This window comes from Nothobranchius furzeri, chromosome 14, assembly GCF_043380555.1.
Source record: "Nothobranchius furzeri strain GRZ-AD chromosome 14, NfurGRZ-RIMD1, whole genome shotgun sequence".
Lineage (NCBI taxonomy): Eukaryota > Metazoa > Chordata > Actinopteri > Cyprinodontiformes > Nothobranchiidae > Nothobranchius > Nothobranchius furzeri.
The window spans coordinates 56,128,255-56,145,858 of NC_091754.1; the positions used below are offsets into that span (position 1 = coordinate 56,128,255).

A 17,604-nucleotide genomic window follows, 5' to 3' on the forward strand; every position below is an offset into this window, starting at 1 on the left:
CTGTACGTTGGGGTTTACCCCAGTGAATGAGAGGGTAGCCTCCCTCCGCCTAAGTGTGGGGGGGACGGGTTCTGACTGTGGTTTGTACTTATGCACCTAACTACAGTTCAGACTACCCACCCTTTTTGGAGACCTTGGAGGGGGTGCTGGAAAGCGCTCCTTCCGGTGACTCCCTCATTCTGCTGGGGGACTTCAACGCTCACGTGGGCAACAACAGTGAGACTTGGAGAGGTGTGGTTGGGAGAACCCCCCACCCCCCACCCCCACCACCACCACCACCACCACCCCGATCTGAATTTGAGTGGTGTTTTGTTATTGGACTTATGTGCCAGTCATAGATTTTCCATGATGAACACCATGTTCAGACATAAAGGTGTCCATATGTGCTCTTGGCACCAGGATACCTTAGGCCGCAGCTCCATGATCGACTTTGTTGTTGTTTCATCTGACCTGCGGCCGCATGTCTTGGACACTCGGGTGAAGAGAGGGGTGGAGCTGCCAACTGACCACTACCTGGTGGTGAATTGGCTCAGATGGTGGGGGAGGATGCAGGTAAGACCAGGCAGGCCCAAACGTATCGCGAGGGTCTGCTGGGAACGTCTGGCAGAGTCTCCTGTCAGAAGGAGCTTCAATTCCCACCTCCGACAGAACTTCCCAAATGTTCCGGGGGAGGCGGGGGACACTGAGTCTGAATGGACCCTGTTCCGTGCCTCCATTGTTGAGGCGGCCGACTGGAGCTGTGGTCGCAGGATCGTCAGTGCCTGTCGTGGTGGCAACCCCTGAACCCACTGGTGGACACCGGCGGTTAGGGATGCTGTCAAGCTGAAGAAAGAGTCCTATCAGGTCTTTTTGGCCTGTGGGACTCCAGAGGCAGCTGACGGGTACCGGCAGTCCAAGCGGAACGCAGCTCGGGTGGTCGCCAAGGCAAAAACCCGGGCATGAGAGGAATTTGGTGAGACGATGGAGCAAGACTTCCGTGCGGCTTCAAGGAGATTCTGTTCCACCATCCGGCGCCTCACGGGGGTAAAGCAGTGCGCTACCAACACTATCTCTAGTGGGGACGGTGTGCTGCTGACCTCTAGTCAGGACGTTGTGGATTGGTGGGCAGAATACTTCGAAGACCTCCTCAATCCTACCGACACGTCTTCCAGTGAGGAAGCAAAGTCAGGGGACTTTGGGTTGGCCTCTCAAATCTCTGGTGCTGAGGTCACTGAGGTGGTTAAAAAGCTCCTCTGTGGCAAGGCTCCAGGGGTGGATGAGATACGCCCGGAGTTGCTTAAGGCTCTGGATGTTGTGGGGCTGTGTTGGCTGACGCGGCTCTGCAATATTGCGTGGACATCCGAGGCAGTCCCACTGGATTGGCAGACCGGGGTGGTGGTCCGCTTATTTAAAAAGGGGGACCGCAGGGTGTGTTCCAACTACAGGGGGATCACACTCCCTAGCCTTCCTGGTAAGGTCTATTCAGGGGTTCTGGAGAGGAGGGTCCATCGGATTGTTAAACCTCAGATTCAGGAGGAGCTATGTGGTTTTCGTCCTGGCCGTGGAACACTGGACCAGCTCTATTCCCTTAGGGTCAGAAAGTGATCTTCAGCTTTCGCTGGAGCGGTTCGCAGCCGAGTGTGAAGCAGCTGGGATGAGAATCAGCTCCTCGAAATCTGAGACCATGGTGTTGATTCAGAAAAATATAGAATGCCTTCTCCGGGTCAGAGATGGGGTCCTGCCCCAAGTGGAGGAGTTTAAGTATCTCGTGGTCTTGTTAATGAGTGAGGGAAAACTGGAGCGTGAGATCGATATGCGGATTGGTGCTGCATCTGCAGTGATGCGGGCGTTGTACCGGTCTGTCGTGGTGAAGAGAAAGCTGAGTCAGAAGACGAAGCTCTCGATTTACCGGTCGATCTACTTTCCTACCCTCACCTATGGTCATGAGCTTTGGGTAGTGACCGAAAGAATGAGATCGCAGCTACAAGCAGCCGAAATGAGTTTTCTCCAAAGAGTGGCTGGGCTCTCCCTTAGAGACAGGGTGAGAAGCTCGGTCATTCGGGAGGGGCTCGGAGTAGACCCGCTGTTCCTCCACATCAAGAGGAGCCAGTTTAGGTCTCCTCCCGTCCAACCGGGAGGAGACCTAAACGTAGACCCAGGACACGGTGGAGGGACTATGTCTCTCACCTGGCCAGGGAACGCCTTGGGATTCCCCCAGAGGAGCTGGCCCAAGTGGCTGGGGAGAGGGAAGTCTGGGCCTCTCGCCTTAGGCTACTGCCCCCGCGACCCGACTCCGGATAAGCAGATGAAAATGGATGGATGGATGGATGGAAAAGGTTCACTATTGAAGACCCCTGGTGCCACACTCTAATCAGCTAATTAACTCAAAATACCTGAAAATGCCTTTAAAGGAGGAACTATGCCGTTTATTTAAAAATAAAAATACAAAATCAAAAAAATCTTGATAATGTGGGAAGGATTGAAATTAAAGTTAATCACAGTGAGCTGACATTATTGAAAGATTAATATTGTGTTTCACATTATTATTACATTGCATTGAGGAGTTAAAGGTTCAAACTTGGTTGGATTTTATCATAGACTGTACATGGATTTTATCCAGGCCTAGAAAAGTAACTGTCTCACCACTAGAGGTCAGTATTGTTTCAGAACATGAAGGAACAGCCACCAATACTTTTTTTTACACTTTCTCATGTAATTTTTTTGCTTCAGTTTTCATAGTTTTTTTTTTTTGCTTTTAATTGTATAAATGAAATTTTATTGAATAATGTAGATGCTTGTGGCTAGCAGCTACCTCAGCATATAAAGTCAAGCTGGCTTTAAATGGTAAACAGGCACATGAGTTAAAATAATGCAACAAAAATATTACCATTTAAAATGTATGAATAGTTGAAGTTAATAAAGTCTAACTTTACATTCAAACATCACCATATTTGACAAAAAATGTATTTATTAGATTTTTTTATTTATGTTCAATGAGAAATAAAGACTAACATTATTGAATTATTTACTTCCAGAAAAAAAAAATAACTTGGGTTCAGTGAGTGATTGAAAACATGCACAAAAAAATCAGAAAATACCCCTTCATATTAAATTTTAGATAAACAGCACAGAGCATGTTTAAAATCCTTATTATACTGTTACTTATTATCAATAATATTTTATTTTCACACTCAGATGTTTATTTCTGGTGCATTTCTTTTATCTTTCTAACAATGTTGATCTTGTTGCTCAAATGTAAGATTATAAGTGAGACTGAAAAACACATGATGTTGTTGCATTTAAGCCCTAATAAAAGAATCTCTCATGCAGATAATGATCAGGATCAGTGACTTAATTAGCAGGGTGATCTGATCTGATGAGCAGATGTTTGTCACAGCCTGCAAGTCATCACTCAGGGCTTATTTAGCTCAAATTTAAATGAGATTCAAAAGGAAATAAAGCTTGTTTTCTTCATTTTTCTGCAGGAATTGTTGGCGTTTATGGAAAAACAGAACCCCAGTAGCCAGATGATGGCAGCACGCTCTCAGCTTGTGGTCCTGAGCCCTCTGACGCACTTGTGAGCTGGCTGTTTTTCATTCAGAGGCATCATTTTGTACAGAGGCAGCAAAATCAAAACACATCCCCTAATTAATTTCTCCTTTTTTGGGTGAGGAAACAACAAAAAGTGGTGAAAAAAATCTCTTCAGAGATTATTTTTGCTAAATCTAGGAGTTGGGCTAAAGAAGAATTAGTGAGGAACAGAAAAAGGAAACACGATGTTCCAGTTGGAGAGGAATACCCACGGGTTTAAAAATAGGCCACAACCGTCCTTACATAACAAGTGGGACGTCAGGGTTGTTTACAGTCTCGCTGCCTGATGGATCAATGGGGACATTCCTGATTTATGCTGCAGCACATTTCAAATCCTCCTGAATCCAAACTGAATCAGTTGACGGAAAATCGCATTTATGGCGCGTAAAAATTTAGCTGTAATAATATATGACGTATTACATATAATTTCAAAATGGTTCCTGTTTTAGTTTCCGTTCACTTTGCAAGACAATCTTCGCGACTTTCAATGAAAACGTGCAGCACTTTTATTTCTAAGTGAGCTGCTGGGGGGAACACATTGAGGCGAGGCTTCGTGGGTTTGAATGGTTGAATCAGCCAATAGGAAGCGCCGCTGCTGCGCGACGGCCAGGCACGCCCCTGCCGGAGGCCACGCCCCTCCTCCCGCCCGCCCGTGACTCTGTTTTATTCTGTTTTTAGAGCAGCAGCGTCACATGTTGTTTTTCTCCTGGATCAGCGCTTCTCTGGGAACACCGCGCTCCTCCGCCGCTGCAGACTCACGCAGTCTGTCTGCGGATTAAACCAAACGGGTCTTTGCAACTGTGATTTGATTTCAGTTTTAATCGTTTAATTAATTTCTAAGCACTTGAAGGGAGAGGAAAAAACGAGACGTGAAGAGTAATGGCAAGTCCTCCGGCTGCGGGAGGACACCTGTTTACTAACGGGACGGCTGACGTGAAGAAGTGCGGGTACCTGAGGAAGCAGAAACACGGACACCGGCGGTTCTTTGTGCTCCGGGAGCTCACCGAGCGCTCCCCTGCCCGGTTGGAGTATTATGAGAGCGAGAAGAAATGGAGGAACAAGTCCGCCGCCAAACGGGTCATAACTTTGGATTCCTGTCTGTGCGTAAACAAGCGCGCCGACGCCAAACACAAGTACCTCATCGCCCTCTACACCAAGGACGAGTACTTCGCTGTGGCTGCAGACACCGAGCAGGAGCAGGACAGCTGGTACACGGTTCTGACTGATTTAATAGCAGAGGGGAAAGTGTTCGACAGCCCCGCCTCCACCTCCTCCCTAGTGGGCTTTGAAGAGGCCAGCTACGGTCACCCTGTTTCCACAACGACCGCCTATAAGGAGGTGTGGCAGGTCAACCTGAAATCCAGAGGCTTGGGGCAGATCAAAAACTTCACTGGGGTCTACAGGCTGTGTTTGTCCAGCAGAACCATCAGCTTCATCAAGCTGAACTCTGAAACGGCAGCCGTCACTCTGCAGCTCATGAATATCAGGAGATGTGGTCACTCTGACAACTTCTTCTTCATTGAGGTGGGCAGGTCTGCGGTTACGGGGCCAGGGGAGTTCTGGATGCAGGTGGATGACTCGGTGGTGGCGCAGAACATCCACGAGACGATCCTGGAGGCCATGAAGGCTATGAAAGAGCTCTCCGAGTTCAGGCCAAGGAGCAAAAGCCAGTCAGCCAGTACCAACCCCATCTCTGTGCCTACGAGGCGCAACCTCAACAACCTCCCTCCCAGTCAGACCGGTCTGGTCAGGAGATCCAGAACAGACAGCAGTGCCGCTTCGTCCCCGGGGAGCAAGTGCACATCCTGTCGGATAAGAACGTCCAGTGAGGGAGATGGAAGCGTGACATGGCCGGTGTCCATGTCTATCTCTGTGAGTGAGCGCCCCACCAGTCCCAGCTCCCAACTCAGCAGGTGTCACACCCTCAGCAGTGGGCGCACCTGCAGAGTGCTGGAATCGGTCTCCAACCTCCATCACAGCCGCTCGATGCCAGTGTCCAACTCCCCCTCAGCATCCTCCAGTCCCATTAGCGTGTCCCCCAAAGGTGAGACGAGCGTCTCCACTCCGGACAAAGTCAGGCGGCCCTTCAGCTGTAGCGCATCCATTTCCGGCTCCCTCAGCGACACAGGTTTCATGCTTTGTGATGATTACAGCTCCAGCCCAGGTGAACACCGGTTCCTCTGTTTGACCCGCAGTGACACCCCTGACTCTCTGTCCAGCACACCCCCATCTCGGGACACCAGTGACCCCTGCGGTTACATTATTATGGAGGGCGCTAATGGCAGCAGGTCAAACATTGGAGCCGAGGGTTTGGCTTTTGACAAGGCATACAGGAAACGAACACACTCCCTCACCACACCACGCCAACAGAGTGTGGTGGCACCATTGTCCTCTGCCTCCTTGGATGAGTACACCCTCATGAGGATGGCTCATGGACAGAACTCCCACTCTGCCTCACCGAAAGTGTGTTATCCTGAGGATTACGGGGACATTGAGATCGGCTCATCCAGAAGCTCCAGCAGCAACCTTGGTGACGATGGCTACATGCCCATGACACCAGGTGTAGCACCCCAATCTGGCAAGATGGACAACTACGTACCCATGAGCCCCATGTGTGTCTCAGCACCAAAGCAGATTGTGAACCCCAGGGTGCACCCCCAAGCAGCTGCCAACAGTGGCTACAAAACTAGCTCCCCATGCAGCAGCTCTCTGGAAGACAACGGTTACATGAGAATGTCGTGCAGCTCAAAATCCTCCACCGAGAGCCCAGACAGAAATGGTGAATACATGAATATGTCACCGGGAAACCCCCCTCCTCTCCAGACTCCACCGGATGACTTCTTGGGTCCACTTGCAGGTGATCCAGCATCATTCCGGCCATCATATCAGACTGGCTCTCTCACACTGCCGGCTAAACTTCAGGCATCTAGGGATGAAGACAGCGGCCAGTATGTGCTGATGAGCCCGCAGAGCTTAAAGCGAGCAGGGGAGTCCGACTATTACACGGTGATGCATCCCAGTGCTGCTCAAACCTCACCTCTAAGCCCCTCTGTGCCCTCCCCAATCAGACATCATCGAACAGAGAACCTGTCTTACAGAGGGAGGCTGGGAAGACCTAACAGGCTATCTCTGGACACCCTCAGGACCCTGCCCAGCATGAATGAGCACCCCCTCCCCGGAGAGCCCCGGAGCCCTGGCGAGTACATCAACATTGACTTCAGCAGTGCCAGATCCTCCCCTCCCTCCACTGTGTCTACAGAGAGTCAGTCCTCATCTCTGGGGTCCACCGAGGGGGGTCCAGGGAGGTCATCGCTGGCAGACTACATGAACCTGGAGCTTGGCCCACACTCACCTAAAGAGGCTGGCACCCCTGCTGAGAGCCGGGACGCTCTCCCGGACTTATCCTCGTGCTCCTGCTCGGGGGAGGACAGGGTGTACCATGTGGAGGATAAGAAAAGCCTCAACGATGAGGTGAAAAACGACTACACTGAGATGACTTTTGGGATGACCAGCTCGCCCCCGCAGCTTGTGCCTCAAACCTCAACAAGGTATGTGTCAGTTCACCCTAGCTGCTGTACACTATTCAGTAACGTAATCTCACTTTAGAATAAAATTATCAAGTGATTGTTGTTGGGATTGAGCATGAAAGTTTATCTGATATGAACATTTTTGATCCAGCAGCCAGAGTAGCAGGGAGAGGCGGCTCTCACGCGAGGACCAAGGGGTCCCGGAGCGCATCGGGGTCTTCCTCCTCGGAGCCTCCTCATCCACCCCTGTGGACCCAGATGGCTCTGCCAAGGTCATCCGGGCCAATCCACAGGGGCGACGGCGCCACAGCTCGGAGACCTTCTCCTCCACGGCCACTGTGACCCCAGTCTTTCCCTCATTTGCCCGTGGTGACACGATGAAGAGGCCCAGCTCCGTAGAGAACATCTCGTCCCGAAGCAGCGAGGGCTCAGATGAGGAGTATGGCAGCCCGGTGAACCGTCAGAGCTCGGCCGGCTACGCCAGAGGTCTCGACTACATCGCATTAAACCTGTTGGACAACAGGGATGGGGAAAACTGTGGAGACCTAGTTGGCTTTAAATCTGCCAGCAGCTGCAAAGGAGGCATCAATGGATTACACAATGCACCATACGTCTGTTTGGGGTTCAAGGAGGCTGCAACCACTGCCAAAGGTGGGTGAAGCTGCTTTATAAGTTAAAGAATTTGCACAAATGATGGTCTTACTGCAGGAGCGGAAGCTGATACTGTACAGCTGGCAGTGGAATAGGAGAGGGGAGGAGAGATGGAGAGCTGCATTGCCTCTGATTTCAGATTGGCTCGGTGGTTATGTACATTGTAGGAGCTCCATGCAGCTCCCGGTAAACATATTTGCTGCTAAAACTTATATATATATATATATATATATATATATATATATATATATATATATATATATATATATATATATATATACCCAAACATTAGTTTGCTTTCATCTGTTTTGTTTTTTTAAGCGGAATGTATTCCAGTGCGAGTTTGTACTAAGTTGAGTTGGTATTTTTCCCAGTTTACATGAACGCAGCACAACGCTGCTATGAAACGAGACTGGGCCTAGAACGGGAAGTAAACTAGCGCCATGACGGAGCTGGGATGCTGCTGGACTGGGGCTGTCGGAAGGAAAATAAAAGCCCTTATGAGGGGAAGTTTTAATGGAGATGAGTGGGAAAAGCAGATTAGAGATTAGTTCCACATTTTGTACATTAAGCCTCCAGCACCTTTTGGTCGGAAGTATTAAATTGTTTATTAGCAGGAGTGCATTCTGGAACAAAAAATGGAACAGTGGCTGAGTTGTAATGTCACAGAGAGCCGCAGGCACTTCCGGCTGTTGTTGTTTTTCCACTCGGGTGAGTTCCACGTCACCCTGACCTCCACAGACCCCTCATTTCCTCCGCCAGTGATCAATACCAGCTCCCAGAGTATCCTAGTGCACTAAAACCATCGACATATATACTAAAACACTAAAAGACAAACACAACCTGCTGGCGTGAGACGTAAACAAATTGCACGCGGGGGGATGTGCCATGTTGACTTTAAAGCCACAGGTTTGACCTTCTGACCTATTGGGGGACTCCCGCGTGCAGGCACGTAGAGCTTTGGAGGGGTGGGGGCGGGTTGGTTGGTTTGAACCCGACTTGTGAGGCCCAGTGTGTGTGTGTGTGTGTGGGGGGGGGGGGGGATCTAAATTTATTTTTGTATGGTGGCCTGGAAGGGACGTTAGGAGAGAAAACAATAAAATAGGTATTTTCTGTCTTTTTGTTGTTTTTCCCTTTTTGAGATTAAAGTCGATACCTTGGGAAAGATGTAAAAATGTTGCCAAAAGAGTAAAAATTCTATTTCAGGAATGAACCACAAACATTAAAGTAAAAGCCATTCCGAAAAAGTAAAACTGCATTTGTTTATTTATTTTTTTAAGAAAAAATTTGAAATGTCGACACCACTTCCAGAATAAAGCAGATTAGAGATTAGTTCCACAAACAAGAATCCAAAATATCATTTGAAGGTCGAATTGTGGAGATGAACATTGAGACGGTGACAAAAAGGTAGAAATTCTGTCTACAGAAAGTATTAAAGACAGGGTTTATTAAAAAACAATTCCTCTATTTGCAAAAATGTGCATAATATTTATAAGTTCTTGGTACTTCCCTTTCCTATGGTAAGGATAAATAATTAGTTTTTGTTTGGTATTGTTCAATAAATCATTTAAAACGGTTAGCTAGAGACAGTAAAAGCGTTCGCTGATGTAACGAGTTACGCTCTTCCAGAAAGTCAAATCAGAAAGATTCCACTGTGGCTATCTCGCTAAAAACTGTCATGGCAAGTAGAATTCATGGTATTTTCCCACGTGTCAATGGGAATTTCTGAAATTTAAGCCATATTAGAGCGTACAAAATGCGTTTTGATTAAATCACCCTTCCAGAAAAAAAACTCGGTAGCGTCAATCTGATTTACTTGTTGATGATCCGTCTGGTAAACAAGTTGGAATTTCCCTGATGAGCTTTTTCTGCTCTGCGTGTCTGCTTTTCAGGGATTTTTTTGAACCAAAAACCAAATTTCCTGTTTTTCTCTCAGCTGAGTTGAATCACACGAGTTCCGCTCTTGTGTTTTGAGTGTGTGAAAATATTTTTATGGAACTAATAAAGCTTGTAATTGACAAGGGAACAGAAAAACACAAGAGAACGTTGAGTCCATACATGTGGATTCTTGCACGTACGCATGCAGAACTGTTGGCTGTTTTCCTTTTTTTCTCTTCCCAGCGGTGCATCCTGAATGCTCAGTAGAGGGAGGCTCATAGTAGCTCGAGTTGTTTTTCAGTGATGCTTGCGTGGCCGTGTGTGTGTGTGTGTGTGGGCGAGCGAATGAATGCGTGCATAATGGAGCAGGATGGCACGTGCACTCTGCTTCCTTTCTGCCTCATTAGGCCTTTCACTTACCAGAAGGGAAGACGCGGTTGTGCGTGCACGGCGGTCAGGAGCTTTTTAAAGCGACGACTAACTGGCTCTGCTGAGGTGGGCGAGGTGCATTCTGGAAGAGCTCCATCACTTGTTTACTAAACGCTCAGTGTCGAGGTGAGACAGGGCGAAGTACATTACAGGAGTTTTGGCACGGCGCCTTGCTGCTTTGATTCCATGTTTGTCAGGACGTCCCGCTGGGCTCCTGGGCCGCGTGCCATTCTGACCCAAAACTCGGCAACCAAACACCTCGGCTGATTAGTTAACACTCTCTGTAAAAATCCATTTTGGCTGCACACCAGCTCTCCAAACCCATTAGCCCTAACTGCCCCCTTCGCTTTTCAGAATGCTGTTGTTGTTGGAAAACTTCAACTCTGATGGCAAAATGCAGCTGATTTCCCTCCTATGGTCAGCTCAGACGCCTGAAATTAGGGTCAGGAGTTTGCCAGCCGCTTGGACCATGTGACCCGGAGGTGGTGTTTACCTCTGCTCTGCATCGGTGGCCTCGGCTAGCCGCAGCTCAGCCAGGTGGATGTTCTGTACCAGATTAGTAAAGCCAGCCACCTCCCCGTCCGACTAATACCTTTTATCTGACACCTCCGGAGGGTCTCTAATGCCCTCACGAGTAAATGAATCAATAAGGAAACACCTGCCACCTTGCTCTGCCTTCACTCGCATGCATGCACACACACACTCCTGTTGCACCCATTTCTGCACATCCTCACTGCGAGTAACAGGCCACCATCTGTTGCATGCAGACTCTGTGTGTTTGCAGTTTGATAACCAGCTTCTCAAATCTGCGAATCCATCTCCTCAGCTCTCGCTCTCTTTTACGTCTCCCGCTGATGATGTCACTGCAGAAAGTGCAGGGCGGGCAAGTTCCGGCGCAAGTGCGCCAGGAGGGGATATTTGGGCAAAGCAGTTCTGGCGTAACTCAAAGCATTCTTGGTAGGAGCCCGTGATGGTCCTGAGACTCTGGGTCGGAGCCTTTAAATAAATACGATACAGAATAAGAGAAAGATTTCAACAGGTGACGCCTTTTTTTTAATTTTTAATAGAATTTTTAAATTTTTTTTGGAAATAATTCATATTTATTTATGTGTATGTCATATTTTCTTTATTATTTAGATAATTTTCTGTTTTAGTTTTGTGGATTTAGTAATGATGTGTTTACAGACTATCAAATTTTAGAGTTTTAGATTTTCGATCAGTGACTTATGCTAATTATGCTAGCTAACGTTCGGACATTTCTTATGTTGTGGTCCATCTGTGTCTCGGAGTTTAAAGGGATGCTTTGCGACTTTTTATCATATTTAAAAAAAAATTCCTGAGCCGGTATGTGACCATTTACAGGGTTAATGAAAGGCCACCCAGCCAAGTATCAACAGTGCGGAATGTCACTGCTTTAATTAGAATCCATTAGAGTCTACGGGGTGATTCAAACCAGCCGCGACGTAGCAATTTTCAGATACGTCCCAGAAGCGGCACGCCGTGCTGCTAAAGATGGGATTGCGTTCCATTTGTGCCGCGAGTCGCTTCTGGAACGCGACAATTTCTGCAATCAACATAGGGCTAGACAGGAAATCACATACTAGTTCAGTGTAAAATCCCTGATAATTTTCAAAATAAAAGTCTATTGCAGCGATGCGATTTCACATCTATGTAGATCACGTTGACACGTAATGACTTATCTACTCCCAGTATTGTTAGAGAAGTGCAGCGGTGTGTTTTTCCTGGCTTTAACCCTGGCAGTGGAGAGGAGCAACATCATGTATGACATCAAACAGCGATATGAACCACGATTTTCTTCTTTAATGGCATAAACTCGAGTGATTTTGTGATCTTGCGAGTCAACCGAGGAGCACAGCGGAGATGCTGTTCCGCAGCTGAGACTCCCCCCCATGTGCACTGGAGTGCAGTAGGGGGTTAGGAAGGCTGGGGAGACATTTAATCTGCTTGATTAATGTGACAAATGCACAGCGAGGTTGGTAAGTTTTGCTTTTGGTTGTACAAACGGACACTAGGGGGTGCTAAAAGCAAGCCAAAACTGCCTGGTTCTTCTTTAAATAGCATCTCTTCTGATAATCAGGTGTTATGTTTCATAGTCCTTCGCTTCTATATGTGCAAAAATAAAAGTGTTTTTTACTTTCCATCTGGACCACCTTGTGATGTGCTTTAATATGTTTCGTCACGGAGGTGACACCGTGAGTCTGATCCACTCCCGCTGCTTCGTTGCAAAAACAAAACACAAACAGGCCGACTGGTGAAAAGTGTTTCTTCATCAGCACCGGAGCACGCGACGCAGCCGAGGCAGGAAACCCAGAAACGTTACCTGATACACAGAGAGCAGACCTGCACACGTCGCCCCGAAGGATCTTGTGTCAAGAGTTTCCAATGTGTGTGTGTGTGTGTGTGTGTGTGTGTGTGTGTGATGGCTCAGAGAGGCGAGGGGGGGGTGGATGCTAAAGTAGGCCGGGATGTTCCAGACAGAAGCGCTAACTGCGTGGCCAGCGTTCCCCACATTTAGCCGACCGCGGCTCCAGAGTAGATTACTGCCTCTGTAGGCGAGATTAGACGGTGGGTGGGGGTGGGGGTGGGGTCGGGGCAGTTTGATCAGAAAAAGCCAACACAACCTCCTCGGTCAGCAGCTGGGGAATGCATGACCCAAAGGTGATCGCTGAAGCCCAAATATCCCTTTCTAGTCATCAAATACCAGATGTTGGATTCTTGTAACAATGCTTAGAGAAAATCCTGTAGAACTGAAATAATAGTCTAGATTTAGTGGATAAATGTTCCCTTTTTGCAAGTTTTAATCATGTCATAAGTCACGCAGCTTCCAAAAGTCCCGGCGTAGTTCTCCCGATGGACTCTTTGTGAGCGTACGCGTCCTTCCTTCCTTTAATGGTCAGAGTGAATCTGCATTTGAACGTCCTTCATTTTCCAGGTTGATGCTCCTTAAGGAAGCAGTAATGCTGCAACCCCCCCCCCCCCCAAAGCCTCATGCCGTGCTGACCCCTCCCCCCCCACACACACACGTGACTAAACCCGCACAGATTTCAACATCTGTTAAACGCAGCAAGAATTCCTGTCTGTTCCATCACAGATGCTAGTGCTCGGCGTGTGTCCATAGCAACAGGAAGGCAGCTAGACCCCGACCCCCCTTCCTACCATCTCTCTGCATGTCAGATTATGTAATTACGACCATTGCGGAACACACTCTCTCTCTCTCTCTCACACACACACACACACACACACACACACACACACACACACACAGGTTTTACAAGTGGAACAGCTGGTGTGTTGAGTTCAGAAAGCGCTGTCCATCACCACCATAAACACACACTTAAAACACTTTATGTCATGAGGAATAAATGCCCCCATCCGTACGCTCAGATGGTTACACAACCTCTCTCTCGCTCACTTATAATTTCTGTTTGAAAAAAAAAATTGTCCGTCCAGAACTCGATGTTCTTGGTATTTAAACGAAATGAGTCTTCCCATCTCTCTGTAAACAATCATCGCGACCGCGCTGATGGGTCCTCTCTGTACGCTACGACCGCCACTTCATGTTCTCTCAACCGCCCGTGTCCGCTGTCTCAGAGGTCTGGCTAATTAGCACCAGCGCGGTTGGGCGTTCCCATGAGAATGGGTGAAAAAATACCTCAGATGAATGAAGATCGGGGTGTTTTGGTAGCTGAGCCTGTTGGGACAAAAGTGCCCTGAGATGTTTTGTTTGAACTCTACATTCATAAATTTGATAAGTGCACTAAAAAATGCTCTAAGAAGCACTTCCTTCTTGTAAAATATTACTCACAAGTAACTTCTAAGGGATATTTCAGCCAATATTTTACAATTCTGACCAAAGATTATAAATCTTAGCCCTTCTTAATCAAATTTCCCAAATTAATCAATTTCCCTCTGGGATTAATAAAGTATTTTTGAACTGAATTGAATTCTTCACATGGAACACAGCAGCGCAGAACGGTATACTCGCGAGCTGCGCTGCGCGCCGGTACACACCGGGAGAATCTCAGCCACGAGCGGCTTCTCTGCCGTGCTCCTCGCTGGACTTGCGAGATCAAAAAAATCACTCGAGACTTCCAGAGATCATGATTTGTTCATGCAATCCGCCATTAAACCAAAAATGAGGGAATCACTGTTTGATGTGATGCTCCTCTCCACTGCCAGGATTAAAGCCATGAAAAACACACCGTTGCACTTCTGGAACGATGCTGGGAGTACATAAGCGGTTAGGTCACATGAATTGATGTAATCTACATAAATACGAAATCGCATTGCTGCAATAGGCTTTTATTTTGAAAATTACCGGACATTTTACACTGAAACCGTGTGTGATTTCCTGTCTAGCCCTATGTTAACTGTGGAAAATGATGCAGCAAAAACGGAACACGATTCTACTTTTAGCGGCGCAGCGTGTTTGTGTGTCAGTGCGCCTGCACTAGTCTACCTGTGTGTGTGTGTGTTGTGTGTGTTGTGTGTGCATGTTGCAGTTGAAGGAAAGGGATGATGTATAAAAAAAATATACACTATCTGTAACTTACTAGAATTAAAATATTCCAGAAAGGGATGTTTGGTCGCCTTACAGCTGCGATCCAAGTGAGCCAAAAAAAAACCCGTATTTATATCAGACACTTGGTTTCCGGAAAACGGTGAAAAGTTAGCCCTTTTTCCACTGTTTTCCCTGACGATCACGTGTTTCACCCCACAGCACTGCAAAGATTTATCATGGTTGTGTAATAACCGATCAAATAAATATAGTTTAAACGAAGAACCAGACGGAGCGCGCTGTTGTCTAGAGTAACAAGTAAATCCTGATTTATGCTTCTCCGTCTGCGTCAGTGCGGAGACACGCAACACCATTATCCGTCCTTGCGTAGGGCTCCGGCAGGCACGCAAGTACGTACGGAGTCGAGCCCACTTTTTTAAACATCCGTCGAACGAGACGGATTACGCAAGCTTGTGATTGGTCAGGACGCCGCTGTTGTTTACAGCGCCGCCATTGCAAAGAGAGCCGAGGATAACTAGCGGCAGACACGGAGAAGTTTGAAGAAAACCTCGCGAAAAAACTAAAAATATGAATGTTTAATTCTCCCGTGACTGGAGGAGTGAAAAGATGCACAGCAAGCGTTTTATTTGTGGACGGAAATGACAGGAAACGTGGGTTTAGAGGTGGGGAGCGCATGAAGAGGTGGGAGAATGAGAGACAAATATGTCCGTGTTAAAAGTCTCTTATATACACAAAAAACACAATCTTGGACCGATACATGACAGGATACCACAGAACAGCGCTACGCCCTCTGTTGTCCTGCTGGGCAATTGCTTTGCAACACTCTCCAGGAGACGGAGAAGTATGAAAGCAAAACGCTTCCGTCAATCCGTGCGTGTCTGTCCCTTGCGGAGCTGACAGAGAAGCATGCGACGGTGATGGCGACACGATCGCAAGCCCCATAAAGATCTCGTGCCCTCTTAAATGGCTTCAGTTGATAAAGTTTCAAAGCGGTCTTTCCGAACATGCTTTTACCGTATAAATCTAGAAATGTTAGTAAATCTCCACCGGACTCGACCCTGGATGAAGCAGACGTGACATTTAGCTTCTCCTGCTGATGTTTGCACTTGTAAATTCATGTTAATGATGAAAAATCCACTGTGCCACCAGTACACGATGCCACGTTGTAAGCACTATTTCTCCGAACTGAGGCTGTGCAGACAGCTGAAATAGAAACTGTTTTTAACTTTCTCATTTTCCAGAAAATGGCCAAAATGTTTCAAATGTTCCACATTATCATTAACTTCCTGTTTGTTGTATTTTCTTCTTGTCTCATCCAGACTGAAGGGCTCCACTGTCCTTGGACTTTGCGTCCTGACCTGCTGCTCGACAACAAAAATGAACGTTAAACCAAGAAGAAAAGAGAAAAAAAACACAACTCTGTTCTTTCCTTGGGCATTTTTTGCCCCGAAAAGACTCCGTGGACCGCTAGCATCACAAACAGCCAACTTGCACGCTAACGCAGAAGAAAAAACACCAAGGAGCGGGACAGGTGTGTGTGTGTGTGTCAGTACGTCTCACGTTCCCTGCACTTTGAGAGGCCATTTCTCCTGTGACCTAAATGTTGGCATGAGCACAGAAGCGAAGATAGTCAGACAATAATCAAGCTCTAATGGTACACAAATACTATTTATTTACTTGAGAGTAAAATTGTGTCAGTGTGTGAGTGTGTGTCTGAGACGAGAGTACGACAAACTGGTATGCTAGTGATCAACAAAACCTGCTACATGCCCACGGGAGGGAGGATACCAAGGTACACTGAGTATATAAATACTATATATATATATATATATATTTACATTAGATATGTTATTTATTTTTGGATGCTGAATGTCTGATAAAACCTTCTTAATGCCTTAATGTGTAAACTGTCCTTATGTTTTCTAAGAAATATTCAAAAACTCTGTGATAGTACATTTGTTTGGATCTTGTGAAAAGCATATTGCATAGTTTACTATTAAATATATATTATTTCAGAAGTGTACAGAACCAGTTTGGCTGCTTGAAATATGATTTATTCTATTAATATTAAAGTATTTTCTTAATTAATAATTTCCTAAACATTCTAAGTCGGTTTATTTTTGTCCAATAAAGAGATTTGGACTCGTAAAACAGATATATTTGTAGATGTCTTTAAGAGTTGCATGTGTTTCTAACTGAGCTCAGACCCTGAAACACCAGGCGCTGTTCCTCCCACAGTTCCTCCATCACTTGAGCCTAAAAACCTCACACACTCCTACCTTCAAACCTACGGCCCGCTGTCGTGAGCGGCGCGGGCCGTCCTGCTGTGATATCATTTGACTGTACAACTGTCTTGTTGAGATGATAGTGGTGGGTCGGGGCAGAACCAGACTGTAGAGGTTGGGGGTACGGTTGAGGCGGTGTCTAATCTGTGACCTGGGGTTTCATGGAGAGAGACACTGAAAAGGTGGTAGAGTAAAGGATTACAGTCACACGTGGCACCATTATGGGGGTTCGATGTAAAATCTGCAAAATCAAACATTCAACGCAAGCAATGTTAAAGGAAACATATCTGAGAGTGCTGGCTTGTGTCAAAACGAGACTATGTGACGTATTAAATTGTAATTTACTGTATTATTATTACTGTAAAATTAACATTAAAAACACTTTTTTTTTAAATCCCTGCTGATGATGGCTAACATCTTCCAACAAGTCCTAAAACCAGAGTGTTGTGACAAATAAATAATAATGTTTTTGTTCAATCTTAAAGGTGTGGAACACTGAAAAAACATTTTTTAATTATTATTTCTGATCTGGGTTTTTCATGCAGACTGAACATGTCCTGCATTCACTTCTGATCGAAAATAGATGGTGAAACTGAGAGATCTACATCACACTGCAGAGCAAACAGAGTCAGTGGTAGAGTCACATTGCTGTTATCCAATCCGAGGTTAGATGTCCAAATATCAGGAAATAAGACTCCAAATCCTGTCATCTGAAGCTCAACTC

General features: G+C 46.7%; 1 protein-coding gene across 3 annotated transcripts; it reads left to right on the plus strand.

Annotated features, from left to right (window-relative positions):
- The first annotated feature begins 4,279 nt into the window (after window positions 1-4,279).
- LOC107381024 (insulin receptor substrate 2) lies at window positions 4,280-15,988 on the plus strand. Of its 3 annotated transcripts, XM_015952489.3 has the most exons (3): window positions 4,280-7,118; window positions 7,249-7,748; window positions 15,915-15,988. In XM_015952489.3, exons 1-3 carry the CDS (start codon window positions 4,450-4,452, stop codon window positions 15,917-15,919), a joined length of 3,174 nt encoding a protein of 1,057 aa, XP_015807975.3. In that variant the 5' UTR covers window positions 4,280-4,449; the 3' UTR covers window positions 15,920-15,988. The 3 variants fall into 3 exon arrangements, with proteins under 3 accessions (XP_015807975.3, XP_070400311.1, XP_070400312.1); XM_070544210.1 differs by lacking the exon at window positions 15,915-15,988 and having other exon boundaries at window positions 7,249-7,945; XM_070544211.1 differs by lacking the exon at window positions 15,915-15,988 and having other exon boundaries at window positions 7,252-7,945.
- Window positions 15,989-17,604: the final 1,616 nt, after the last annotated feature.

Coding starts and splice junctions, on each gene's coding strand:
- LOC107381024 (XM_070544210.1), top strand. CDS start 4,450: ATGGCAAGTCCTCCGGCTGCGGGAGGACACCTGTTTACTAACGGGACG. Junction 7,119..7,248: donor GTGCCTCAAACCTCAACAAG/GTATGTGTCAGT, acceptor TTTTTGATCCAG/CAGCCAGAGTAGCAGGGAGA.